Below are 16,570 nucleotides of genomic sequence, written 5' to 3'. Positions count from 1 at the left end.
TTAACGCGTGTTTTCCTACAGGTTTCCCCGGTAGAGCCGCAATGTCTCAGTCGGCGCTGGGCCTGGGCGGTGAGCGGCGCTACTCCGTGCCCTCCAACCCCATGATGCACGACCCACGCGGCATGCACTCCGAGGACCTGCACGCCTGGTCCATATACAGGTTGGTATTGCTACGCTTACCGGCATAGACGACTTATGGCGTTGACAGCGACGCCCAAACGGCGAGTCTCTTTATGGCGACTGGCTCTCCGCGGAAGAATGCGAAAGCCCGTAGCTTTGGCATAATTTAAAAATTTGGTGATACGGGCACCGGGGGGTTCTAGTTGGTGTGAGCCCGACGTAACCCTCTCGCTGATCCCGCGGCGGGAAGATGCGACAGGCATTTCCCCTTAAAAAAACAAAAGCACAGACCAACCGAGACTAGCCAAGTCCGTAAGGGATTTTTCTCAAGCCGCGATGTCCGATTTTAGGCTAGGGATTTGTTTGACGACGTCATAACTATTCTCTTTCTGTCATCGGTCTAGGTGTTTCTCTACCAAACTACATATGACCCCATAAAGACCCTCGGAGGGGTTAAAAAGGCCACATCGTAGCAATTCATCTAAATCGTAGCAAATCATTACTTTATTTAGAACAATACTTACACATACCTAAAAGTAACTTACTAACTACATGCACGAGAACAACATGCGAAAATGTAGAGTAAACATTCAGTAGCCTCTGATGTCATCTCAGTTAGTCTGTAACCATTGACAAAGTGTGTCGGATACACGAACTGTTTTATTTAACAGAATTACGAATATTTAGTGCATTTATTCTAAACAATAGTAACATTGTTTACCTATTGTTGGGAACACCAACGCAATTGAAGCCTTGAAACTCATGGAAGATTGAAAGGTATATGTATATTTTGGGTATGGGCGATGTACCTACTTATATGAAGTATATACATATGTATTGTATGATTGTTAATAAGGTTGGGTGTAGTTATATAGTGGGTGTGAAGAAAACATGCTTGAGAGTGACGTGTCATTTGATAATGCTGATAGTAATTGGTTTGATTTGAATTATTGAGTGTGTGCTCGATGGGTGTCAAGCTCTCGACAACACCTGGTTCCAGTCTCTGACGAGTAGAATGAACACTGCAACTGCCAAAGGCTTCTCCTGCAGAATTTGCCGCCCCAGAATTGGCTTGCACAGCCATGAAACAAAGTGCATGACCCTGCAACAATGATAGTCATGAATTGTCTGAAACAGATGTAGGTACTTTGTGTAGGATGCATGTTAACTTGTATGCAGTGTCTGTGTTAGACAAAGCTTTAGATTAGGTGTATTGTAGGTAATAGACTTGTCTGTAGTTTTAGAATTCAATTCATGGTATGTCGAGTCTTGTACCTACCTTTGTTTTACTCTACTAACTATACGAGACTTAGCCCGTTACCGAGTCTCTGGTCTGTGCTTCCAGGGGTAAAGTTCTATATTCCCCATTTTATTTTCCAGACAAAACCTGAACTCAGATTTCACGGACAGTGCACTTGGCAGCACTGACAAGAGTCCACTGCCGTACGGCAATTTCCAGCTGAGAGACACCACTGTGCAGTCCATCCTGTCCCATCCCAGATATGGACCGAAGTAAGTTATCATGTCTGTCATTCTCTTAGGAAGCGCAGAAAAAGCAAAAGAAAGCTCAATTTATTTTGCTATTTTCTTATGATGTATCCTGAGGATCATGTCACCCAAAACCTATGATACCAATTTATGCTACACATCAATACGATGACAAATTCGTTCGCCATTCCTTCTACATATTTATACAAAGCGCACGAGTACACGTTGCCCCATTGGACTTACACGGCTTTATTGTTGTGACCCCTCTGGTTCATCAGGCGATCCGTCTGTTTGCATAAAAATATATGTATATAAAAAATCATTTTATACAAATAAAAACCTTTACAATTAAAACCTATCTTCCAGATCAGCCTTGGGGTCGAACATGTATACCTACTTGAAGTTCGGCCTACCTCGCGTATTTCCACCGAACCACAACGGGTCTCAGCGCTCCGGAACGCCCAAACCGAAGACATCCATCGGAAGTGGCATGAAACCAGCTCCCAGGTAATTTATTCCTTCAAGCCTTTGATCAAGATGTATGATTAGACAAAGAAGGAAACTAAGAATTAGAACGCGAAGAATTAATTGTTACTGGCAAACTTATCCCGCTTAAAATACTGCCGAAAATGCTGTGCTGGTGGCAATATGCTGGACTGATCCAACGTGTGCCATCGAAATGGGGGAAGATCGTAAATGTGTAATGATAACGCATGTGGATATAGACATTCTTTTGATGACTTTGTGACAGCCACGTGAGTCTAACATAATCACCTTCTATGTTATTCCCAACATGTATCACATTTCTGACCCTAAAACTCTAAAGATGTATGTCTTCCGCAGGATACACAGACAAAGTCGAGGCATCCGCGAAACGTCTTCAGGCTACGACAGCTCTGACAACGAGACGTCCACCAACTACAAGTACAGTCGGAAATACCGATCAGATCCTGACTTCAGGATGCAGAACGCACACCAGACTTATCAGGTAATAAGACGTCTAATAAAGATTTTTGCTGGCATGTAGATATATTTCATATTACAGAAATTAGATCTTCTGCCCTAATGTTGTTAATTTTTGTACAGATCAGTCGAAATGTTTTACCGTACCTTTAAGATCCATAGCTTAATCTGCCTCTTATTCTTACCTACAGGAAATCTTGGATCCACGAATTGTTTCTGTCTTAGTTTACTAAAATATGGCCGATATTATTTTCGTAGGCATGTCACTCTCACTTAACCACAGTCATATATAAGTATTGTCTTAAGACCAAGCAGGCACAAGTTTCGTATCCAACAGCCGCCATAAGCAATCATTCAATCCTCAACCCGATCGTTGTGCTTCTATTCCAGCACAGTACAGGCGTCCCTCTCGTAGCAATGCAACAGGCCGGCATCAGAGGCGAGCCCCACTGGACCAACTCGCGCCACAAGTCCGTCAGTGAAGCCAACCTGCTGGGAATCGATGCCAGACCCCAACAACGACCGTCCTACGCCAACAGGAGAAACAGTGTCGCTGATTTCATACCGGATAACGATCATCAAAGGTACCTACGTAATTCAGAATTCAATTCAGGAGAGTAGAAACTTTTTTGATTTTATGGAAAAATCATATCTGTAAAAATACTTCAAAATGGCCGATTTTTGAACAATGTCTGTGCTGATCGTGGAGCAATTGTTGCTGTTTGTGGAGCAAGATCGGGTTGATTGAGGATATGTTTGTTTATGTTTACTTGAGAAAGAAGAGTCTACCGTCAGCTCAGTCTGCTGTCAGTTTAATTCCATTTAATATAGGTATATGCTTTTCAAGCTCAATAACAGTTTCAAAATGGTCTTCATACTTAGTTCGAAATTCAGTGGGACTATATTTTGCACCTTCTTTTCCAGCTACCTGGTACCATCGCACCTGGGAGGGCGCATGTCCAAGGCTGGCAGCCACATGTCGCTGGCTCAGTCCAGGAAACACTCCACCCTGCGGCCTGGAGACCATCTCGATGGCTACACGCATTCCGCTTACATTTATCCTAATTACTACGTGAGTTCTTGTTTTTTAACTATCTTCTTCAACAGTCTCCATGGTCTAGTGGTTAGAGCATTGGGCTCACGATCTGGAAGCCTGGGTTCGATGCCCGATAAAGACTTTGACGTAAATCACTTTTTGAAATTGTCCTTGTTTGGTCACGACATTACAGCCTGAATCACCTGATTGTCTGAAAAAGTAAGATAATTCCGTGCTTCGGACCCGTTAGGCTGTTGGCTAGTAACCCAGCCCTCATCCACCAACCCTCCGGTTGAATGAGGGGAAACCTGTGGCCAATAGTGGAACGTATTAGGCTATTTATGTTTATGTAATTATCTTCTTCGGAACACACATACAACTCACATGGTTGGGAGAAAATAGCCGACATCGTTAACATTGGTGTCAGGGTCTTCAGGGTAACAACCTTGAAGAAGAAAGCCTTCCTACGTTACGTCAGACGCATGCGCACACAGGTCTATACGTAATTGGCAAATCCACAATGGGAAGTCTTATAAGTGAATTTGACGACGATTAATATGAAAATATAAATATTGTAATATGTTTTTACCAAAGGATTTTTGTCCAAACCACTAGGACCTTGACATTCTTGACAATGAGTAAATCAACTCACGTACGGTCCCGGTCACGAGCACTATAAATAAGTGTACATTTCGGTACCATGTCCCATTAACTTTATTGAGAAATTGAACTGTAAGCCTCACTAAATGTGATATTCCTCATAACTGTTATAACATATTATACAGTAAGTTGAATGTTTACTATAAAAATAAAAAAAAAAACTTCTTCTATCACGTGTGTTGTGAGGTGGATTACCAACCCCATCAACCCTGGAGTCAGGGTTACTATTGAGCTGCCAAAAGCCCCTGACATGGCTCATGTAACGACTACTAACTTATATCAGTAAGTATTAACCGGGACAATCAGGTGATCAGCCTGTAATGTCCTATAACCAAACTAGGGATCACAAAGTGATTTTCGTGATGTGTCCCAACCGGGATTTGAACCCGGGACCTCCGGATCGTGAATCCAACGCTCAAACCACTAGACCACGGAGGCCGTTCAAAAGAATCAAATAACGGGGTTAAGGTTGCAAAAGGGCCGGCCAAACTATTAAGTAAGTTTCGCTTGACATCTCGTTACATAGCGGCAACAAAATAAATTAGAATAGTAATCAAGCGTTAAGTTTACTGACACATAACTGATTTCATTCTTAATGGTTGTTTTCTAAAATGAAACTGTGAATTATGAACATTCTGATTACTCGATTGCGAGAAAATCACGCTCTAAAAAGTATGAAACGAGAAAATAGGTACCTACCTATATTCCTCCAAAATTCTTCCGAATAGTGAATGTTTAGGAGATAGCCGTGGTCGTATGCCGCGGTAAGCAAACTCTTTGGACAGATTGGCATTCGTGATCGCATGATTTTTCCATTGAAAATTTTATCGATTGTCGATTTTATGTTTGATTACTTACGTCACTTCAAGAGAGTCTCCTTTCTTGCATCCCTTTTCTTCCCAAAACAGATGAGACAAAATGACTCATCAAAAAAAGTACTACGTATAGAATGGCAACTCTCCGCTCCCCACGAGCGGCTGAGCTAGGTTTACCTCACCCCCCTCGGTCTTCCTTTAGTCTTCAATCATATGGGCGTCAGACGTCACACACAGATGCGCGTGTACGATAACGTCAATGCGTAGTGTTTGTGTAAAACGAGATTTTTTGTATGAAGTGTCACGTGTGCGTCATAACTTCTCAAACTCTACAGGTGAACAGCTTAGAGATCACATCGCCAGAGAACAAGTCGACGTTGCTGGTATCCGGGCTTAGCTTCGAAGTGAAATCTGGCGAGATCCTGGCTGTGTTGGCCACCTCACAGCATGAGGCTACCGGCCTGTTGGATGTCCTTGCTGGAGTCAGGAAGGTCAGTTTGCAATATTTTAATATTATAACACTTTTGTTTGGGTCAAAGAGCAAAGGTCCGTGTTGCTTTATGGGTAGGGTTGGAAGAGCAAGGCCTAGTACATACCGCGATCAGATCCAGGATATTTTAAAGAAAGGTCAGCTCAAGAGTAGTCTAAACCAGCATGCATGAAGTCTTTGATGAGAGTGGAAGAACCGAAAGTGGTGTGTCAGGAGAATTCCGGTACAATTGGAGGTACAAATTCATTATTTAGGGTACCAAATCAAAATGATAAAACTTACAACGAGATTTTTTTTTGTTCGTCTCTTTACAGCTGATTTAAAAAAAATCGGCAATTAAACTTTCTGTAAATTAATTTCAGAAATTGACCGGGGATATAGTGCTAAATGGTCAACCAGTAGCGTCGTCTACCCTCCGAAAAGTTGCGGCGTACGTGCGCAAAGACACGTCATTGTGCCCCTCCATGACAGTCGAACACACGCTGCGCTTCCACGCGTCACTCAGGCGCCCGCGACACAACCATAGTCAGGTCAAAATGAATGATAGAGACAGGGTAAGTGTACCGTTGATCAGAATCAGAATCAGAATCAGACATTTATTTGTAGATATGGGTACATTAAGTTGGTAAGAGTAGGTACAGTTAATAAAGTATCTCCACATCTTGCCATGTTGGCGTACAAATATTTAGACTTAAAACTATAATTATACAATCAAAACAATTACATTTTCAGTTAGACCAATACAGCAGGTATATTATATATTCAATTTAAATTGTGGTACAGTCGGAGAGGTAATCATTAATTTTATAATAGCATTTTTCTACCAAAAAATTATATAACAACTTTTTAAATTCCGGTACACTATCACATATTTTTATGCTGTTAGGTAAATGATTATAAATTTTCGGTGCCATACAGATTACACTGTTATACATAAAAGATGTTCTGGCGCTACGTAAACAAAATCGTTCTTTATTCCGTAAGTTTATATTATGCTTTTCTGATACCTTAACAAATAGAGTCGTGTTGGTCTTAACAAAGATTGACATCTCGTAAATATAAAGAGAGGGCAGAGTCAATATTTTCATGGACTTAAAATTTGGTACACAGCTGTCTGTCCTTTTAAGTCCACACATTGAACGTATACAACGTTTTTGAGCTTTACATATGGTTTCTTTTTCACAACAATTTCCCCAGAATATAATTCCGTATCTTAACTGCGACATAGCTAGGCCATGATATGCTGTTAAAGTCGTGTCTCTAGAAACTATTTTACCTAGTTCATATAGAGCATAGGCAGATTTACTTGATCGTTGATCTGATAGGCTCTTTATTATTTTTTTTACGCTATCATTAATTTGGCCACTTGACAGTTGTAACAATAAAATAGTTTATAAAGTAGTTTATTAACGATAGTTTTTTATATTAAGATCATTTTTAAATAAGTATTTTATTTTTACAAGATAAAAATGCGATTTTGACTGAAAAGTCAAGTACTTACCCATTAAGGTTTTGTAAAGTTACGACCGCAATCTCGAACAGGGTAGTCAAAGCTTCAAGTCGTCAATACGCCAACTTGCAGTCACTTTTACAATTCATTGGTAAACTATGACGAAAAAGCCACCCTGAAGTAACCAATTCTAAACCACCTCACTGGATACTCCAATTGAAACTGTCACCATTTTCCAGATAAACCTTCTAATAGAAGAGTTAGGTCTAGAACAAGTACGGGACACAAATGTGGGCCGTCTAACGCGTTCCGAGATCCGGAGACTCAACGTGGCGTGTCAGCTGCTCCTCGACATGGCGGTGTTGATCCTCGACCAGCCCACGAAGGAGATGGATATCTTTGACACATTCTTCTTGGTGGAGTATCTGAGGAACTGGGCCAGCACTGGACGAGTCGTCATAATGTCGCTGCATCCGCCCACTTATGAGATCTTCGCGATGCTTACCAAGGTAATTGTTGCTGTTAGATATTATTAGGGTATTCTTTAAAACTGTATCTTTTATCATGAAATTGTTTCCTTTAACCTCGTTTGTTTAGTATAATAATGTCACTCGTAACGGCCAATTCGAATGCGATTAATCAACTCTTTTAAATAGTATGAGGAGCCGGCAATAGCACAATCGCCCTGGCTTCACAAGAGTCAAAGGTTCAAAATCCGTCCGAGTCCAAAATTTGTCGTTCTTTTCTCTTTACTGAGATGTTAATTCTAATACTGTTTCAGGTGGTGCTAATATCGGCTGGACGGACCATGTTCAGCGGGTACAGAAGAGACATGTTGCCATATTTCGCCTCTATAGACTACCCCTGTCCCGCTTTCAAGAATCCTTCCGATTATTATTGTAAGTTAACGTTACATAAAGTACGGTCACGGTTACCAATACGTGTACTTTTTTTAGAAATTAAACCGTAAGTTTAATTAAGTGTCAAATATGATAGTGCGACAGGGTTCTAAAGTGGGTACGTGATATTGGTCATGACTGTACATCCCAACAGTAACCGTAAAATAACTTACAAATACCAATGAACATCCAACGAAAGGACGCCAATATGAACTCATCCGGAAGGATTGCCGATTTTCTTCCGGGGGTCTACTTATTGGCGCGATCCAAACCAATGGCAAGAACACCTAGAAACACTCAGTTACTGTGTAAATTCTCCCTATTTTTTTAATGAAGTAGTAAGAACGTAGAATACGCTATTTGAGGTCGACCTCAACAACAATGCTGTAAAAATCGCTTAAGAAAACCTAATCAAATTATATCCTCAATTCCAGTGGACTTGGTAACTTTGGACGATCTGTCTGCGGCGGCGATGTTGGAATCATCAGGTCGTATCGAGGCACTGGCAGGCGTATTTGCAGGGGCGCAGTCTCCACCGGAGCCCCCACCACCCGTACCTTTGCCAGCCCCCGTCACCAGGCCTAACGCTTTTGTCCAAATATTTGCGCTTGTGGAGTGAGTATTGTAGTTGAAAGCTATTGTCAGTTATGTTGATAGCTCCATAAAGCTAAATATCTTAAAGGATTCGGCTACAACTGATAAAAATGTCTTCGAGCTTAGACTTTTGAGAGTTGTATAGAAGATCTGCCACATCGTCTATGTAACAACCTGGGAGGCAAGTTCTAAATCTCGTGAGATTCAAAACTGACATCAAACCTATCAGGAAGCGGACTCCAGGGTCTCCAGATTGTGAGCCCGTTTCACCTGTCCACTGAGCGTCCACAAATTTCTTATGAACAGAAAACCTGGCGACAGTCTTATTGAAACCGATCATAATGTTTGTCCGTGATTGTTCACAGGAAAAGCTTGGTGTTCACACAGATGACGACACTGTCCAACGTGATCACTCGCGTGCTGATCGCTGCCATCATGTCGCTTATTACCGGGACCATCTTTTGGGACCTGCCTATGACTGATGCGAAGGTAGACTCTGATACAATTTTAAATTGTTTCTTGGAAACGTATGATTTGCCAAAGTTAGGAATTTAGAACGCCAAAATCGTGAGAGCCTGCGAGTTGTTTCCTAAAGACCCTAAACTAAACTGGGGTACAATTTAGCTCAGACGCTTCTGTAAAGTCAATCAATGACGAAGTACCCCACCAACTTAATAACAGCTTATCTCTCTTTTTAGCGCTACCAAAGTTGACCTTTTCTCGTTGTCTTGCAGCTAACGCAGAACGACAGGATAGGTTTCCACTACACGGTGATGTGTGTGACATTATGGCCCATTCTACTGTGGTTGACAGCGAGAGAAGCCAGCTCCATGAGGCATCATGTCGAGAGAGATATCGCTGTGGGCCTCTACTCCAGGATCGTCTTCATTATATTTGATGTGAGTACTTCATCGAGGATATAATGTCCATTTTCATCAACTAAAACCCGACTGAGGAACAATCGCACTATAAAAAGTATAACATATTTCTCTGAAATTCTTCCGAGTAGTGATATTTGGGAGATAGCTGTGGTCGCATGCCAATCTATCCAAAGAGTTTGCTTACCATGACATACGACCACGACTATATTCTCATCACTAACCACTTATTTAAGAGCCACGCTCTTGTCGGTGTAGCGTTCCTCGCCATGTTACTTTTTTAAAAATAAGGCAGTGGTTTTCCTCTTGCCTTCTGCTTCTTCTTGGCTATATAGCTGAACATCACTATTGGGAAAAGAGCCACGCTCTAGTTGGCGTAACTCCTCTTTAACTTGTTTTATTTTATGTACATTTTTCTTAATCTTCCTCCCCCCCCTCTCTTTCCTTCTAAGTACCTTACCTTCCATAATGATTTGACAATTCGTCATGTCTTAACTAAATGGCTAATCATTTTGCCTCTTAATGAAAGAGTTCGTTTTCACCAACGTTAAGGTGTGACCTATTCACTATGTTTGTTTGCTTAGAGTCGTTAGATTTAGGAAACTCTTAACTTTAATACAAATCTAGGTAAGCATCTTCTTCATTGTATTGATTGCATATAATTTCTTTGGAATTTAAATCGAATAGATGAGCAGGGGACATAGTACGTAGAACGTCACTGAAGAACACTTCTTTCCTGCACACTTATGCTTGTGTGTGCCAAATATGTTTAAAGATTCTATCCTAACACTAAATTACTCCGAAGGTCCCGGGTCCGAATCCCGGTGGGGACACATCACGAAAATCACTTTGTGATCCCTAGTTTGGTTATAGGACATTACAGGCTGATCACCTGATTGTCCGAAAGAAAGATGATCCGTGCTTCGGAAGGCACGTTAAGCCGTTGGTCCTGTTTACTACTTACTAATGTGAGTTAGTACTCGTTACATGAGCCATGTTAGAGGCCTTTGGCGGCTCAATAGTAACCCTGACACCATTGTTAATGGGGTTGGTAATCCACCTCACAACCCACACGATAAAAGCAGATCAAATTACAGTTTGGTTGTAATTTCCAGCAATTCCTGGAGCTGTGGTCAGCTGCTCTCACCTGGTTGGCGTACTTAGTACCCAGTTACGCGATGACCGGGTTATACGCGCAATCCCCCGGCTCTTTCGATGGATTCTACCTTTATCTTGGTGAGTTTGTAATTTCCTTTTCTAAATTGCGATCCTTTTCTTTGTAGACTGTATTCCAACTGATAGTTGATTGATGATTTGTCACCATAGAATTTCGAATAATACTGTGTATGTAAGTTTGTTCTCTCCGCCCCGCGCCAATTCGTATCGAGCGCTGACATAATAGTACCTCACCCCCTCTGGGTCTTACTTTAGTCTAAATGGCTGTAAACAGCTAAGGATTAAAGTGAGCGCGCGCAGTGTTTGTCTTGCTCGCAGTAAGACGGCATACAGTAAGAATCATGGTATAAGAAGATCAGGGGCCTGTTTAATAAAACTTACAATTATAAATTACAATGACAATTTGATGTACATTGCGGAGTGTGTGATCACGAATATTTTACAGTTTCATATTAGTTACGTAATGAACATCAAATTGTCGTTGTAATTTACAATTGTAAGTTTTATAAAACAGGCCCCTGGTATGCTCAAAAGTGACAGCTAGCATTTCAAGGTTAGCCCAGCTGACGTCATCCGACCCTGCATTGCCATTTCGTAAAAAAAAATTACCCACGTCTAATGTTTTTAATTTAATGTGCAAGGATTTTTTTTTACTTTTAGTAAAAGATTAATTTAGAATTGTAATATTTTTTATAAGTATATGTGACAAATAATAGTAATTAAATACATTAGTCAGTAATTCTTTAATTTTCAATAATAAATATTTCCTCCTTGAAATGTTGGAGATACCAATTGAATGGTAACGCTTACGTCATCAATGGTCTAGCAATGGCGGGATGTCATTATGATTGAGCATACCTGGTCTTCTTATACCATGGTAAGAATAAGGTGTATAGAGTGCTCGGCATGGCCGGATCGTGAATTTGTGGGGCCCTGGGCTGAAACTACTTGGGGGCCTATCTTAATACTCAACTAATAGCAAAAAATATTTTAACAGACATTTTTTTTCAAATTATGGTCTTTTTAGCGGGATCTGGGGGCCCCTTGTAATCCCGGGGCCCTGGGCTGCAGCCCAATCAGCCCATAGGTAGATCCGGTCATAGTGCCCGGACTCCGGAGTGACTATGTCACCAAATGTGTATTCATATCCATCTTAGAGTGTCGATAGTCACGAAGTGCAGTTTCTCTTCTGATGACTCATAGCTGTCTGTTTGTCCCTCTTTGTATTGTAAAAATATGTATCTCTTTTTACGCATAATTGTTCACTTATTTAGTGTGTAACACGAATATTGCACAAGGCTTACTAATTATTGAATTAGTAACACATTGGTGTTGTTTATACAATAATAGATCTTCAACAAAGTCCGCTTAAAGGACGCGGATAAAACGATTAATCACTTGAATGAATGTCATGATAATGACACAGCAACAAATTCAAATTCAAATTCAAAAATATCTTTATTCAGTAGGTAACATAGTTACACTTTGAATCGTCAATTTTTACATAACGAACGTCTCATCCGCCTAAAACTACTGCAGCTTCTCACAACCTGTATAGCCGGGGAAAAGAAGCTGCAAGAAAAACCTCGGCACAGGGCCCTAGACGTTCTTTTAAAAAAAATAAAAATAAACATAAAATATTGATATACAATTGAGTAATTTAGCTGCCTAATATCAGTTCTCAGACAGTTAATCCCATGCATTCATATCTTCTAAATAATCACTAACTTTATAATAACCTTTTTTGTAAAGTTTTTGTTTAACTACTGTCTTAAAGCAGTTGAAAGGCAAATTCTGAATGTCAATGGGAATCTTATTGTAAAAACGTATACATTGCCCCTTAAAAGATTTAGTAATCTTATGTAATCGACTGACTTGTAAAGCAAGTTTATTTTTATTCCGGGTATTAACAATGTGCCGATCGCTATTTTTTGCAAATAATCCTATATGTTTTTTTACATATATTAAGTTTTCAAAGATATATTGTGATGCCAAAGTTAAAATATTAATTTCTTTAAATTTATTTCTAAGTGACATCTTGGGTCCCAATTTGTAAATCGCCCGAATGGCCCGCTTTTGCAGAACAAAAATGCTGTTCACATCTGCAGCATGACCCCACAGCAAGATGCCGTACGACATTAGACTGTGGAAGTAGGCAAAATAAATAACAACTCTAAAGGCTGTCATTATGACGAGCAAAATCGCAAATTGCAACTGTACTTTGCACCTTAGCTGCTGCTGCTAACTTCCACGAACTCAGTAACTTGTTTACAAAAGATGGTCCACGCTCAAAATAGATTGTACCATCAGAAGGAAACAAAAAATATAACATAACATAACATCACACCTGCATCTCCGAAAGGGTAGACAGAGATATATAGTATAAACACCTACACCTTGCCTGCTATGTTTAAGTCACATACAGGGTGTTAGTGACATCGTAACGTAAATTTCGAACGTGATCAAAAAGGGGTTTGAAGGCGTCACAAAAGCATGGAACTGAAAATAATTTAAAAACTCAAACAGTTTCAAGAATTTTCCGAGAGGAAATTCCACTTGATATCAACTGAAAATCGTGGTCTAAATCATCCCCTTCAGTATTCGTTACTATCACTAACACCTTTATCGATAATAAAACAAGAAAATATACCTAACCTTAAATGGCAACTCGTGGTCTTATTGCTTGAGGTAATTACTTTAATTTACCTCTTTTAATGAACACTCTGTAGAAACAGTTGAAACCCAAGGCAGATACCTACTGTCAGTCCCTCAATACGCGAGTATAATCGTGTGAAGTTCAACTTGTTTAGCAAGCGGTAACGAGCGAACTACCTACTTCTTCACTACCGTGTGTACTCATCTATCCATTTAGTACATCTTTATTGTATCTACCTACAAAATGCAAAAACAGACGATGAGTTGCGGTGTACAGAAAAACCTGTCGATAGGTTTATGAGACACCGTTTTTGATTGTAAAATGTTTATTATTACTTTGAATAAATAAAAAAAATAATTTAAAATAACCAAGATTCTTGTAAACAAGTTTTAGACATCATTTTTAAATAATGATCGTGGCCTTGCGCCAATATGACGCAACTTTGGTTGCGAGTTGTCCTTCAATGATCCACCTACCCTAATATGGTTACAAGGCGTGTGTTAAAGCACGTAAAAACATCAAATTAACAAAACCTAACAATTTTATTGCAGGCTACATGCTTCTCTACCTAATCTGCGTACAAATGTTATGTCGGGCGGCCATCTTCCTAGTACCAATGGAGCGCACCGCTGCCGTCCTATCAGGCTTCTGCATTCTGCTCAGCACGTTAGTCAACGGCGTGATGCTCCACCAACAAGACTTGCCAAATTACGTCAGATGGTTGGAGTTTGTGTCACCCAGCAGATGGGTGATGCCTGAAGTCTTGCAGAAGGAGCTCAGTGAAACGGCGCTAAGAACGAGCATTAGCAAGGACATGAGATGTCCTACTAAACAAGTTAGTTGTTGGAATGTATTTATTTGTTATAATAATATAGGAAAAAAATAAATAATAATATAGTAAAAATTTAAACTCCCTAATTATGTATACAGGCTGTTAGTGACATCGTAACGGATACTAAGGGGGATGATTCAGACCATAATACTGGAATTTTTCGTCGCAAAATTCATGATTATTTTTTAGTTTTTTTTATTATCAATTCTATACATTTGTGAAGGAGCTGAATCATCCCTCTCAGTATTCGTTACGATTTTACTTACACCATGTACAAGTACGTAAGGGTGTTAGTGACACTGTAACGAATACGGAGGGGGTATTCTATGTTGTTATCAAGTGGAATTTCCTGTCGGAAAAGTCTTGAAAATTTTTGTGTTTATTTAAAATTATTTTCAATTCCATACTTAGCGACGGACAATTCCACTTGATATCAATTCAGAATTATGGCCTGAATCATCCCTCAAAAGTTCACGATGTCACTAACAACCTGCATTTTGTGAACATTAACTAAGTAGCATTTTCCTTTTACAGCGTCCATATCCAGACATAATAGTACAATCGCAGTGTCCGCCACCGAACGGAACCCAAGTCCTCTCAAACTTCGAGTACCTTCGAGCAGAGCACCTCTGGGAGTGGACTGAGGAAACCTTCCTTATAGCTCTGGCTGTGTTCTACGCTGTATTCGCTCTAGTCGCTATCCTAGCCTTCGTTGCCGACTGTAGCAAGTATGTGAAAAGAAAGGAACGATCCTTAATGAAGGGACATAAGGTTACCATTAACACTCCTTGAAATGGTCAATTACTGGTGATTTTAAACAAATGCGTTCTAATATTGGGGTCTTATTTTCTAACTCCGCGAACGGCGAGTGTGATTCGCTGTAAGTAATTGTAAATTCCTGTCGATTTTTTCGCAAATAGCAATCGCTAGGGTTGTGATTACGATAGATGTTGAAGTTTGACAATAGCCCCCGTTGTTGTAAACAAATTCTTCTAACATCAAATGTGTTAAAAAAAAGGAATGAAACGATAGTCAAAGAATCAATGTAATAACTCAAAATGCGATCGATTAACAATGTATTATTTATCAATGCCAGGAAAAGAAGAGGGCAGTGAAAAAATAGGCATTAACATTTCTCGCTAATAACATCATGCATATATCAAGAATAAATACGAGAATAGTACCGTTCGTATGTTTGGGACACAGTGCTTATAATAATTGTCCCAAAACTCGTTAGTTTATGGAATACCTACACTGTTTTGTGTGAAAACACGTATTTCATAGTTCTTAGTTTTTGATAGTTCTTAGTTTCAACTGGCTTTGAACTAGCAGAAAAATCCTTGAACATGTATCTTGATTTCATTACAATACTACACCTAAGTATAATAACATCCTTGCGAAAGTGTTACAAGAAATGAATAATATTTTGGTAACAATATAATTTGAACACGGTATCACTGTATAATACATAAGTCAAATATAAAAACCAGTTATTTCTGGTTTTACTTATCTGAGCGATAAAATTAAACTGTCTAGCTGTCAAGGTCATCAATTTGATATATTTTGAGCAAATCTCAATAATAATTTAGTCCTAGTAATAAAAATAGATATTATTAAGAATTTTGTATGTGAATCAATGTACAAAAGTAATTATGGTCATAATAATTGAAGTAATTTTAATAATATAAAAGGCTGACTATGTAATGTCTTCCGTCCATACAACAATTAATCTATGATTGCATTATGAATTTACGAAGTTTTAGTGTTATTTTAAGTTTAGTATAGTTAGAGAATATGTGCGAGTGGTGTCTAATAATACTTAGTCAAAGTTTATTAATATTAAGTTTAAATAAATTCAGATAAAGCTTGATTTCATTCTTCATCACATTTTTGTATTAAATGTGATGTATATCGAATTCTTCGTATGTATCCACTAGCTTTCTTTTCTCTGCTTATCGACGTAGAGAAGTAACTAAAGCACTTTTCATTATCTACTAATATTGTGTACATATTTAAGTAAACATTTTATCATATTATTATTAGAAGTATTTTTTAACACTGCCTTTGTATAATGCTCATAATTTGGGTTAAAATTTGATTGTCTATTGAGTAAATTAGGACGAAATTTTGTTCAATTTTATTATTATAATTATAATTCTTAAAATAATATTTTTCTATTATGTTCTATTAATAATAAATTAATAATCAATTGTAGGAGAATTATAAAAGCGGAGCCATATCACTTAATTATTTAAAGTAAAATATATTATAATTGTTAAGTTACCTTAGTTTGGATTACGAAATAAAAGGGTAATTCTTGATTATGTTAGTTTTATTTGATCAGTTATTCAACATAATTATACGATAATTAAATAACAACAACGATTTACATAAAAAAGTCTTTTAAAAATGAACACAATAATTGCATCGTCTGCTTAGAAACCTAAAATAAGTTAATACTTCATTGCTTTTAAAAATAATCAAAAATATATCTGTACATTTATTCTGTATAA

At 38.8% G+C, this 16,570-nt stretch overlaps 1 protein-coding gene across 5 annotated transcripts in view; it reads left to right on the top strand.

Annotated features, from left to right (window-relative positions):
- Positions 1–16,378, top strand: part of LOC126367013 (ATP-binding cassette sub-family G member 8) — an 83,658-nt gene extending 67,280 nt beyond the window's left edge. For 4 of the 5 annotated variants that reach the window (XM_050010370.1, XM_050010368.1, XM_050010369.1 and 1 more), the window contains 16 exons: positions 22–160; positions 1,501–1,632; positions 1,975–2,115; positions 2,452–2,596; positions 2,962–3,155; positions 3,496–3,643; positions 5,418–5,573; positions 5,935–6,126; positions 7,262–7,531; positions 7,804–7,921; positions 8,356–8,536; positions 8,881–9,004; positions 9,250–9,414; positions 10,509–10,629; positions 13,777–14,060; positions 14,592–16,378. In XM_050010370.1, coding sequence (XP_049866327.1) covers positions 42–160; positions 1,501–1,632; positions 1,975–2,115; positions 2,452–2,596; positions 2,962–3,155; positions 3,496–3,643; positions 5,418–5,573; positions 5,935–6,126; positions 7,262–7,531; positions 7,804–7,921; positions 8,356–8,536; positions 8,881–9,004; positions 9,250–9,414; positions 10,509–10,629; positions 13,777–14,060; positions 14,592–14,849 — 2,748 coding nt within the window. In that variant the 5' untranslated portion in view covers positions 22–41 and the 3' untranslated portion in view covers positions 14,850–16,378. Of the gene's footprint in view, positions 1–21; positions 161–756; positions 898–1,500; positions 1,633–1,974; positions 2,116–2,451; positions 2,597–2,961; positions 3,156–3,495; positions 3,644–5,417; positions 5,574–5,934; positions 6,127–7,261; positions 7,532–7,803; positions 7,922–8,355; positions 8,537–8,880; positions 9,005–9,249; positions 9,415–10,508; positions 10,630–13,776; positions 14,061–14,591 lie in introns of those variants that run through there. The other variant, XM_050010371.1, reaches the window with a different exon arrangement.
- The last annotated feature ends 192 nt before the right edge of the window (positions 16,379–16,570 follow it).

This window comes from Pectinophora gossypiella, chromosome 5, assembly GCF_024362695.1.
Source record: "Pectinophora gossypiella chromosome 5, ilPecGoss1.1, whole genome shotgun sequence".
NCBI classification, from domain to species: domain Eukaryota; kingdom Metazoa; phylum Arthropoda; class Insecta; order Lepidoptera; family Gelechiidae; genus Pectinophora; species Pectinophora gossypiella.
Note: the sequence above shows the minus strand (reverse complement) of the source record. Positions and strands in the feature narration are given on the sequence as shown.